The 12,500-nt window shown below is 43.2% G+C and overlaps 1 protein-coding gene across 1 annotated transcript in view; it reads left to right on the plus strand.

Moving 5' to 3' along the window:
• The window catches only part of LOC310783821 (extracellular matrix organizing protein FRAS1-like), a gene marked incomplete at both ends in the record, with an annotated part of 130,091 nt that overhangs the window by 104,122 nt on the left and 13,469 nt on the right, over window positions 1-12,500 (plus strand). Inside the window, 6 exons of the mRNA XM_083644720.1 lie at window positions 3,549-3,686; window positions 4,066-4,098; window positions 6,329-6,460; window positions 7,841-7,969; window positions 9,830-10,077; window positions 10,998-11,149. Of these exons, the coding sequence (XP_083500846.1) occupies window positions 3,549-3,686; window positions 4,066-4,098; window positions 6,329-6,460; window positions 7,841-7,969; window positions 9,830-10,077; window positions 10,998-11,149 (832 nt within the window). The remainder of the gene's footprint in view (window positions 1-3,548; window positions 3,687-4,065; window positions 4,099-6,328; window positions 6,461-7,840; window positions 7,970-9,829; window positions 10,078-10,997; window positions 11,150-12,500) is intronic.

Consider the following 12,500-nt stretch of genomic DNA (forward strand, 5'->3'; position numbering starts at 1 on the left):
TGGTCGGTCGGGGCCACTGTTCGGAGCTAGGGGAACTGGGGGGGGGAATAGCTGCCACGCGCTAGTCTGTGGCTCTAACCAGATTGACAGAGGGCGACAGCAGGGGGAATTAGTAGTAGTAGTAGGGAAGTAGTGGGGCAGTTTGGAACTTTAGAATTGCTCAGAAGCTTCTTTCTGTCTCACAATTCCACACTCAAGGTAAGTGATTGCCATAACTGCCCAAACCTAACTTGAATTGTGAGATAGAAGGAAGCTTCTGAGTAATTAAAATTTTTCAAATTTGAATTCCTCACGATAAAAAGTTTATGATTTGACACCAAGATCATCCATATCAGACTAGTCTATGCAACTTGATTGCAGTTACACTTTCCATAGGCTGCCATCTATGGCCGCAAAAATGTGACTTTTGAATTAAAAGTGTCGATGTTTCTGTCCTGTTTGTTATCAGGTGTTTATGTTTCTGTCCTGTTTGTTATCAGGTGTTTATGTTTCTGTCCTGTTTGTTATCAGGTGTTTATGTTTCTGTCCTGTTTGTTATCAGGTGTTGATGTTTCTGTCCTGTTTGTTATCAGGTGTTTATGTTTCTGTCCTGTTTGTTATCAGGTGTTTATGTTTCTGTCCTGTTTGTTATCAGGTGTTGATGTTTCTGTCCTGTTTGTTATCAGGTGTTTATGTTTCTGTCCTGTTTGTTATCAGGTGTTGATGTTTCTGTCCTGTTTGTTATCAGGTGTTTATGTTTCTGTCCTGTTTGTTATCAGGTGTTGATGTTTCTGTCCTGTTTGTTATCAGGTGTTTATGTTTCTGTCCTGTTTGTTATCAGGTGTTTATGTTTCTGTCCTGTTTGTTATCAGGTGTTGATGTTTCTGTCCTGTTTGTTATCAGGTGTTGATGTTTCTGTCCTGTTTGTTATCAGGTGTTGATGTTTCTGTCCTGTTTGTTATCAGGTGTTGATGTTTCTGTCCTGTTTGTTATCAGGTGTTGATGTTTCTGTCCTGTTTGTTATCAGGTGTTTATGTTTCTGTCCTGTTTGTTATCAGGTGTTTATGTTTCTGTCCTGTTTGTTATCAGGTGTTTATGTTTCTGTCCTGTTTGTTATCAGGTGTTGATGTTTCTGTCCTGTTTGTTATCAGGTGTTTATGTTTCTGTCCTGTTTGTTATCAGGTGTTGATGTTTCTGTCCTGTTTGTTATCAGGTGTTGATGTTTCTGTCCTGTTTGTTATCAGGTGTTGATGTTTCTGTCCTGTTTGTTATCAGGTGTTGATGTTTCTGTCCTGTTTGTTATCAGGTGTTGATGTTTCTGTCCTGTTTGTTATCAGGTGTTTATGTTTCTGTCCTGTTTGTTATCAGGTGTTGATGTTTCTGTCCTGTTTGTTATCAGGTGTTGATGTTTCTGTCCTGTTTGTTATCAGGTGTTTATGTTTCTGTCCTGTTTGTTATCAGGTGTTGATGTTTCTGTCCTGTTTGTTATCAGGTGTTGATGTTTCTGTCCTGTTTGTTATCAGGTGTTGATGTTTCTGTCCTGTTTGTTATCAGGTGTTTATGTTTCTGTCCTGTTTGTTATCAGGTGTTTATGTTTCTGTCCTGTTTGTTATCAGGTGTTGATGTTTCTGTCCTGTTTGTTATCAGGTGTTGATGTTTCTGTCCTGTTTGTTATCAGGTGTTGATGTTTCTGTCCTGTTTGTTATCAGGTGTTTATGTTTCTGTCCTGTTTGTTATCAGGTGTTGATGTTTCTGTCCTGTTTGTTATCAGGTGTTTATGTTTCTGTCCTGTTTGTTATCAGGTGTTTATGTTTCTGTCCTGTTTGTTATCAGGTGTTGATGTTTCTGTCCTGTTTGTTATCAGGTGTTGATGTTTCTGTCCTGTTTGTTATCAGGTGTTGATGTTTCTGTCCTGTTTGTTATCAGGTGTTGATGTTTCTGTCCTGTTTGTTATCAGGTGTTGATGTTTCTGTCCTGTTTGTTATCAGGTGTTTATGTTTCTGTCCTGTTTGTTATCAGGTGTTTATGTTTCTGTCCTGTTTGTTATCAGGTGTTTATGTTTCTGTCCTGTTTGTTATCAGGTGTTGATGTTTCTGTCCTGTTTGTTATCAGGTGTTTATGTTTCTGTCCTGTTTGTTATCAGGTGTTGATGTTTCTGTCCTGTTTGTTATCAGGTGTTTATGTTTCTGTCCTGTTTGTTATCAGGTGTTGATGTTTCTGTCCTGTTTGTTATCAGGTGTTGATGTTTCTGTCCTGTTTGTTATCAGGTGTTTATGTTTCTGTCCTGTTTGTTATCAGGTGTTGATGTTTCTGTCCTGTTTGTTATCAGGTGTTTATGTTTCTGTCCTGTTTGTTATCAGGTGTTTATGTTTCTGTCCTGTTTGTTATCAGGTGTTGATGTTTCTGTCCTGTTTGTTATCAGGTGTTGATGTTTCTGTCCTGTTTGTTATCAGGTGTTGATGTTTCTGTCCTGTTTGTTATCAGGTGTTGATGTTTCTGTCCTGTTTGTTATCAGGTGTTGATGTTTCTGTCCTGTTTGTTATCAGGTGTTTATGTTTCTGTCCTGTTTGTTATCAGGTGTTGATGTTTCTGTCCTGTTTGTTATCAGGTGTTGATGTTTCTGTCCTGTTTGTTATCAGGTGTTTATGTTTCTGTCCTGTTTGTTATCAGGTGTTGATGTTTCTGTCCTGTTTGTTATCAGGTGTTGATGTTTCTGTCCTGTTTGTTATCAGGTGTTGATGTTTCTGTCCTGTTTGTTATCAGGTGTTGATGTTTCTGTCCTGTTTGTTATCAGGTGTTGATGTTTCTGTCCTGTTTGTTATCAGGTGTTGATGTTTCTGTCCTGTTTGTTATCAGGTGTTGATGTTTCTGTCCTGTTTGTTATCAGGTGTTGATGTTTCTGTCCTGTTTGTTATCAGGTGTTGATGTTTCTGTCCTGTTTGTTATCAGGTGTTGATGTTTCTGTCCTGTTTGTTATCAGGTGTTGATGTTTCTGTCCTGTTTGTTATCAGGTGTTGATGTTTCTGTCCTGTTTGTTATCAGGTGTTGATGTTTCTGTCCTGTTTGTTATCAGGTGTTGATGTTTCTGTCCTGTTTGTTATCAGGTGTTGATGTTTCTGTCCTGTTTGTTATCAGGTGTTGATGTTTCTGTCCTGTTTGTTATCAGGTGTTGATGTTTCTGTCCTGTTTGTTATCAGGTGTTGATGTTTCTGTCCTGTTTGTTATCAGGTGTTGATGTTTCTGTCCTGTTTGTTATCAGGTGTTGATGTTTCTGTCCTGTTTGTTATCAGGTGTTGATGTTTCTGTCCTGTTTGTTATCAGGTGTTGATGTTTCTGTCCTGTTTGTTATCAGGTGTTGATGTTTCTGTCCTGTTTGTTATCAGGTGTTGATGTTTCTGTCCTGTTTGTTATCAGGTGTTGATGTTTCTGTCCTGTTTGTTATCAGGTGTTGATGTTTCTGTCCTGTTTGTTATCAGGTGTTGATGTTTCTGTCCTGTTTGTTATCAGGTGTTGATGTTTCTGTCCTGTTTGTTATCAGGTGTTGATGTTTCTGTCCTGTTTGTTATCAGGTGCCATTGAACATGTGGAGCGGCCGTACAAAGCGCTGAAACATTTCACCCAGGCCGACATCAACAACGGCAAGATCGTCTACCGCCCGCCCCCCGCCCCCTCCCACCTGCAGGAGCTCTACCAGTACTCCTTCATTGGTGAGACACGCACACGTGCACGCACACACACACACACACACACACACACACACACACACACACACACACACACACACACACACACTCTTCAGTTCAGGAATACAGTGCCAAAGTCACAGCCTCTTCCGGGTTAGACATACTGTATGAACAAGGGATTTCATCTGCGATTTATTTTTCATAGACGTTTTGTTAAATGCTTATAAAAAGAGTTTTTCTTGGTGAAACCAAGCGATTCCGCTATTTGGAATCAGGAGAGACCATAAAACATTCCCCTCGGACCAAAAAAAAGGAAGAAGAAATATAACGTATTCCACTTTGTTATTTTTATGGCCTTGCAGCAGCTTTAAAGCACTAACAGTTTCTTTTTTATCCCCAATAGGTCTGCCTGAGTCACTCAGCGTCTATTTCACAGGTAGAGATATATACAGTACTTGGTCTCCTTCGCTTCAGAGGAGGAGGAGAGAGGAGGAGAATCGCTTCCTCTCTTCCTTCCTTTTCCTCCTCTTTCCCATCTCTTCAACACTCTTCATCCCTCCTTTCTAGGGCTGGGTATCGGCACTGATGTCCCGATACGATTCCGATACGATGTGATCTGATATAGATATATAAACCTATATATAAACCTGTTAGTGTTTAGTGTAAAGCATCTTTGAGTCCTTGAAAAGCGCTATATAAACCCCATATTTATTTTATTATTATTATTATTGATTTCAGTTACAATACCTATTTGGATATGAATGAGATTCTCCTTATCCTTCTCAAATAACTACCGTAATGTTGTAAATTGTACAAGGAACCCTCTAACCTGGTGCATTATTAAACACAATGTTTACAGATTTTTACGAGATCTCATTGCGCGAAGAACCAACCCGAATTAATCAATATCAGTTCCTTCAAATGAATATTGATTTGAAATCGGTATATGGATTTTTCTTACCCAGCCCTACTCCTCTTCACATCACCATCCATCTCCTTCCTCAATCTTCTCTTCCTATCTCCTCCCCTCTACCCAGTGTTGCCAACTCATTTTCAGGGGAGGTTGCTACAGGCAGCTCGGATTTTTGCCTAAAGTTGCTAAATTATGTCATTGCGTAGAATACACACTGACGTTATTCAAATTGACTGTCCATCTCGGCGAAAAACTCTGATTTTGAACTCTGAAAATTAATTTAGATTTGTTTATTTTTATTTGTAAAAGTTATATAAACATAATTTGTTTTTAATGATCAGATATTTTTATTTTTCTAAAAACTAACGCAAGAACTTTTGTCTTTTACTTCAGTAGATGTTCACACCAGTGCTTTTACTTATAAATAAAATAAAATATCAGTAAATGTATACAGTAAAGTATTATTCTAGTTGAGGAGGACATTCTAGGACTCTGTCCAGTATCACCACTGGACCATCCAAATACAAATAAATACAGTGTGACCCAGAACTCCTCATTCTCTGACATCCATTGCCTTCACTTCTTCCTCCTTTTCCGCCGTCGTCTTCCTCCCATCTCCTCCAGCTGTTTCTCCTCCAGCTGTTTTTCCTCCAGCTGTTTCAGAGCGTTTTCAGTGATTTCTCGAGGCCCACAGAATATTGTGTGATATTACTATGTAAACACCGAACACGCACAAAGAACGATGAGACTCTATTGTATCAGCAGCAAAAAAAGTTTATTGATATAATTTTCCGTTCTTTAGTTATCAGCCGGAGAAGATAGGTCAAAAACAGCAAAAACAGGCGTTTCCATCTAGAAGCTGAGATATTGAGCCTTTTGTGAAATGAAGCATTTCAAGCAAGCTAATGAAGCTAATATTTTCTGACCTGAAACATCTGAACAGTAATTTCCTTCAATATAACAGCACCCCCACCCCCCTCTACTGCAAACTCCTCCTCCGTGGGTGTGTCTCTGGTGGCTCTGCTTGCTCTGCTGCTTGTCAGGCGAGTCTCTGCTGCTTGCGGATCCACGTTCGGATGGCGGCCGCTCGTCGGGGGAGTCTGGATCGGGCTCGCTCGTTTCTGGGGTTTCGGTTGTGAGCTGGGATGAAGCTGCGTCCGATTCTGGGCTTTCTGCTGCGCGTTTCAAAGTGTGCTGCACCCAGAGTCTATCTTCGGAGCCCCCCACCCTTGTGCGCCGGCTCCCAGCGCGACAGCGAAAAGCCAAACCATTCTCATGAGAATGGTTTCATCACGGCCTACCTCAATTCCTGATGTTTTATTTATTCATTTAATTATTTAATTATTTGTTTGTTTGTGTATTTATTTATTTATTTGTTTATTATTTTTAGCTAATTGAGTGTTTCTTCATTCAGGACTGTTTTATTCTTGATCTGAAATTTTTATACTTCATTTCTGTATGACTTTTATACTTTCATACTAACTTGTTCAGGTTTTCTCTGTTTGTCTGCGCGTGCGTGTGTGTGTGTGCGTGTGTGTGTGTGTGTTGCCAAGTCTCTACTTATCTGATTTATATTGGTACAATTGATAATTTTCTAATTATCATTACAATTTTCTGTTTCTTTCTTGTGTGTTTATGTCCATCGGTGTCCGTGTGTCTGTGTGTCTGTGTGTCTATGTGTGTGCGTTCGTTTGTGTGTATGTGTGTATGTGTGTGTGTGTGCGTGTGTGTGTGTGTGTGCGCTCGCCCTCAGTGTCTGATGGTGAGCACACCACCCCTGAGCTGGACTTTGCAGTGCTGCTGCTGTCCAACCACCAGCAGCCGCCCGTGTTCCAGGTGCTGGACCCCCTGCTCGAGGTCAGCAAGGGAGGACAGGCTGCTCTAGGTAGGAACAAGACACACACACACACACACACACACACACACACACACACACACACACACACACATACACACACACACATACACACACACACCCCCCTTCCCTACACACACACACACACACACACACAATCACCACCAACAACAAAAAAGGAGTCTTAAAACTACTTCTCAGCATCGAAGGCAAACTTATACACCCGTCTGCCCGACTGGTCACGGTTTTATTTCAGGTACCTAGTGTGCCTCGTTTAGTTTGGCAGTACTGCTGCCACACTGTGGCATTTAGTTTTGTTAAGCACTAAGAGAACGTTTAAATAACTAAAGCCCCCACTTGGACCACTGCAGCAGCACAGCAGCACACAGCAGCAGCAGTACAGCAGCAGCACATCCAAACTAAACGAGTAACATCTGTAACCCAGCAGCAGCACAGCAGTAGTAGTACAGCAGCAACAGCAGTACAGTGAAAGTACTATATAGGAATTATAGTGCATTACTTTTCATAGGCATAAGCAGGAACATTGAATGAGAACAGCCTGCACACACACACACACACACACACACACACACACACACACACACACACACACACACACACACACACACACACACTAAATGCCAAGTAGCAAGCCTGCTGAGAGGGGTCAGGAAGTGATGAAGTGCTGTGTGGGCAAATGAGCTATGAAGAACGACCCGTGATTATACTAAAGAAGAGGCAGAGAGTGTGTGTGTGTGTGTGTGTGTGTGTGTGTGTGTGTGTGTGTGTGTGTGTGTTGTTTGTGTGCCCGACTCGAGCAGGTTTGTGGTAAGAGGAACCATACCTGCTGAGAAGAAGTTTACTAGTTGATTAGTTTAACAAGTTGACTAGTTTAACAAGTTTATCAAGTTTTGCTCAGGAGTGGAATTTTACAACGCAGTTTAGAAATGAGTTGAAAACAGAAACATATTGGATATTGGTTTATGTCTCAATGAAATCTCCACATTGCACATGTTAGTTTGAAGATTGGTTATAAGGTCTGACAATCGCTTATTGCAGGTTTTAGGTCATGTTTCACACAATATCTTATTCTGTACACAAAACAAACAACATTGAAGACATATTCGACTCAAAATACATTGTGGTTGGTAACGAGTATTTTGAGCAGGTAAGTAGGTCCGCAGCACTTGGCAGTCAGGAGCCAAAAACATACTTTCTGACACGGAGGAGAAGGTCAGCAAACAGCGGGGAGTTTGGAGGTCAGCTGCTGATTGGAGTGTGTGTGTGTGTGTGTGTGTGTGTGTGTGTGTGTGTGTGTGTGTGTGTGTGTGTGTGTGTGTGTGTGTGTGTGCGTGCGTGCGTGCGTGCGTGCGTGCGTGCGTGCGTGCGTGCGTGTGTGTGTATGTGCAGGTGGACAGCAGCTGGCGGTGAGCGATGCGGACACGGCTCCAGACGAGCTGGAGTTTGAGCTGGTGGAGGCTCCGGTCCACGGAGCGCTGCTCAGAACCGATGGCAACACACACACCAGCATGCGCAGTGGTGAGACACGCACACACGGGTCCTTGAAATCCTTGAGAGTTTTAGCCTGGTTAAACCATCCTGATTCCTGGCTTTGAAAGTTTGTGAATTTGAGAGAAAAAATAATCAAAAAATCATCTAGAAAGTTTTTGAAATATAATATATTGAAAATGCTAAAATCTATATATTTTGTGCAAGACTATCAATTTTTTTTTTTTTTTTTTTTTTTTTAAACACAGCACAGTTGAGAAGTGTTGACACATTCAAGCCTCTCTCTTTCTAATAGTTGTGTGTGAGCTTCTGTAAAGCTGCTAGTTCTCATTATATAACATTCTCAGTGTTGTAACAGTCATGAACCTTGATCCGTGTCTCAAACTATACTGTGTTCGGGGTAATTGGGTCAGTCATTGAATTTGATGCTTAACACATTCAGTGCCAAGGACGTCTGTGGACGTCCTAAAAAAAAGTAACGAGGAGTGCCAAGGACGTCTGTGGACGTCCTAAAATCATAATTCATATTATTCCATAATTCTGCTGTTTAAGGTCGTACCTAGCCAGTGAGCATGAATCCCTTCAAGGGATCACACGGCGCCACCTTAAACATCGTCACAGGAGCTGCTCCACCCACCTCAGATCCTTTACTTTGTACAGGAGACAGCGGAGAAAGTGGAAACCGATGCATGCTTTCTGCCAGCGCCGTATATATTGCTCTGCCTACAGAGCAATATATATATAATAATATAAGCGCTGTGGCACTGAATGTGGTAACACATTGAGTGCCACAGCGCTTCAGTAAAATTGTCTGGAGCCTGTGCCAGATTCACTTCCATTCAGTTGAAAACAGCTATAGAATTTTTTCTATTATGGCTATATTAACGGGGCTGGACTTTAATGAAACATTGAACACTCCTGCTTCTTCCAAAGAAGAAATTTTGTTTCTAGACAGTTCCATTATGAAATGACACCCTCTCAAAAAAGTGCACTTTCAAGGGTTTTCTGTCGTTTTTTTTTACTTTCCAAGATATAGTCCCTTTTATGAATACCTTTTGCACTCTAATTTCGAGCACATTCACTGACTCTGGCTGGTGTTTTCTGATGTGGTGGCGTGTGGTGTGGTTTCTGTGCAGCGTGTGTGCCACACACCCCTCCCCCCCCCCCCCCCCCCCCCCCTCTCCACCTCTGAGCTGCGGGCTCCTCCCCACACGCACAGAGTTTGCTTTCTCGACTCCGTTTTTGCCCCGGACAGATCCCAGCGCCCATCAAGGAAATGATGCGCGCTGGCAAACGCGACTGAACGAAAAGGCTTGGCCGTTCGGCTTCGGATGCTGGCTTTCTAGGAAATCGTGTGGAGATAGATAGAAGCATAAGAGCTCAGTTGTGAGCGCGGATGCAGCCGAGCCCACTGTCCGCTGTAGACAGAGCAATATATACGGCTCTGGCAGAAAGCATGCATCGGTTTCCACTTTCATCACGGCTTTCTCCGCTGTCTCCTGTACAAAGTAAAGGATCTGAGGTGGGTGGAGCAGCTCCTGTGACGATGTTTAAGGTGGCGCCGTGTGATCCCTTGAAGGGATTCATGCTCACTGGCTAGGTACGACCTTAAACAGCAGAATTATGGAATAATATGAATTATGATTTTAGGACGTCCACAGACGTCCTTGGCACTCCTCGTTACTTTTTTTTAGGACGTCCACAGACGTCCTTGGCACTCAATGTGTTAAGAAGGTGTGGGAACCCTGAGACACAGAAGGATACATACATACACAAATACACACACAACCACACACAGTAACATATGGACAAACACACACACACACACACAGATCACACACACACCCCTCGTCCAGCTCACCCCCTCCTGGTCTCGTCTCTTCTGGTCAGGTGACACCTTCAGCTTCAACGACGTCACGCGGAACGTTCTCCTCTACCGTCACGCCGGGCTCTCCGCCCAGGAGGACGCCATCAGCGTCGCCGTGAGCGACGGCATCTCAATGGCGACCACGGTCGTGCAGGTGGTGGTGGCGGGCGCCGCGGGCGCCGGGCCACAGCGCGACCCGGCCGCCATCTTGTCCCTGGAAGTGGGAGAGAAGAGCAGCAGCGTGATCCGGCGCTCGCACCTGGCTTACAGCGTGAGTGAAGAGAGGCTGTTGGCCAAGCGACTGTAGGATTTACACTCACTCCTTGTAGCACTGTTGTAGCTTAGCTTAGCTCAGGCAAAACCAAGCTTGTTCAGGGCAAAACCAAGCTTGTTCAGAGCAAAACCAAGCTTGTTCAGGGCAGAACCAAGCTTGTTCAGGGCAAAACCAAGCTTGTTCACCTACTTTCAGGGAGATTTGTTGCTTTTACGAGTAGGCCTACCAACATTCAAATAAGCATCTTCTTCAACTATTTTCAGATTTCAATGTAAGCTATGGGAACCCAGAGTCTATTTTTATTTGAAAAATAGACTCTGGGACAGCCCTACCTTTTCCCCCAGCTTCCTGTACAGCCCCCCTCTCCTGCCACCATCACTTCCTTTTCCGCGTCCGTGCTCCACTGTCTAAATAGCAACTTGCGCCGCGACTTTGTCTACTAGTCACAACAACTACACCTCCAGTCATTTTCCACTGTTGTTGTGAGACGAGTTGACGTCTTCTATGCGGTGTGTTTTTGCGTTAACGTTATTAGAAACGGACGCGGAAAAGGAAGTGACGGTGACAGGAGAGGCGCTCTGTACAGGAAGCTGGGAAAAACGGTAGGGCTGTCCCAGTCTATTTTTCAAATAAAAATAGACTAATCAAAGATTAGACGAGGTTTCAATTTAACAACAAACATTCGAAATTGCCCCCAGCTTACTTCCTGTTGCACTTGCAGTGTCTGCTAGTACAATAACTGACAGGACATAAGATAGGTTCCAAACGGTTCCCTAGCAACACAATTCTGTGAAAATCGTCTATATGTCTGTTCCTTACAGGGAACCAGAGTATCACATTACAGAACAGGATAAACGCATGAGGCGGGACTGCCACAGTACACGGTGGACTGAACCTCTTTGTTTTGTCCCTTACAGGACACCGTCTCCCCAGACGAGCAGATTCGCATCCAGCTGGTTTCGGTGCCGATGTACGGCATCCTGACCAGGAGCCAGTCCCAGCAGGAGCACCAGGAGCTGAGGGAGTACTCCTCCTTCACTATGGAGGACATCAACAAGCACAGGATCAGGTAGAGTCAGCAGCCTGGAGGGTGTCAATGAAAGCAGCCGACAGGAACTCATCTCCAAAACTCATCAGCCAGGCTTTTAATGTCTCATGATGGTCTAATGCTGTTTCAGGGGCTTTTCCACCCTGGCAAGAAGAAACCCCTTGGATAAACACTGAATACCTTATTTTGAGGCATAAAAATGTAAAATAAATAAATAAATGGACTATCGGCATAACATCTACAGCTTCAATCCAAAGATATTTTAATAAAAATAGTGTTGGCCTTCAAAAACCCATACGGGTCTAACCCTAATTTCCATGAGCCCACACTCTGTAAACTATAGGTTCATGGGGGTCCTTCGAACATCCAGAGGGAGTGAGTAAGCACCTTTAGGGTTGATTTATCTGAAATGATATGGGACAGGAGTCTGTCTGTGATCCAACTCTGCTCACCAGCTTGTCCAATTAAAAGTCGTTCACCGTCTTCACTATTCCAAGCATAGGTTGCACAAGATCTTCCCTTCTGTCTCACCACTATGTGATAGGTGTCAGGTGTCAGAGGGCCCTCTGTCTCATGCTTTTTGGTTTTGTCGTTCACTATCTGGATTCTGGGCCAAAATAATATTTGATTGGTACTAAGGCTGGCTTTACACGGTGAAACTTGCATGCAACTTTAGTTGCATGAAACTTAGGTGAAACCAAGTTGCAAATGAATTGCATGGTATAAATCCTTCTGCAACTCACTTGAAACTTCTGTGAAACTCAGCCGCAACAGTTGCAAAGCGCTCAACTTTGTGGAACTAGTTTCATGCAACAGCCAATCAAAATGCTGATAACCAGTCAGCTGATCACATAGGCTCTGGCTGTCTGAATCAGTGCGCAGTCTCAGAAGACATCTATATGTCAATATCCATTTATAGTCATAGCGCCCCCTACTGGCAACACAGAAAGTAGTTTGTAACTCGGCCGGACATGGTCCCACGCGCACCAAAATCCACATGTTTGATGAGCATCCCAGCCTGAAGACATCTAGTTGACCATTTGGAGTTATCGGCAGAGCGCCCCCTACTGGCCACACAGGAAGTTGGAGTAACTCCATTGTAGATTGTCCAATCTGCTCAAAACTTGTCATGCATGATAAGTGTCCATGCCTCAAGCCATCTATGTGTCAATATCCATTTATAGTCATAGCGCCCCCTACTGGCAACACAGAAAGTGGTTTGTAACTCGCCCCTGCATGCTCACACGTGCACCAAACTTCACATGTTTGATGAGCATCCCAGAGCATTGAATGTATTCTGATCCATGCGGAGCCAGGATCTACATGGGTTAAAAATAATAATATTAACATGTTGTGAAGTATAGTGATCACA

The sequence above is a fragment of the Poromitra crassiceps genome (assembly GCF_964638095.1).
Source record: "Poromitra crassiceps genome assembly, chromosome: 10".
Classification (NCBI taxonomy): Eukaryota; Metazoa; Chordata; class Actinopteri; order Beryciformes; family Melamphaidae; genus Poromitra; species Poromitra crassiceps.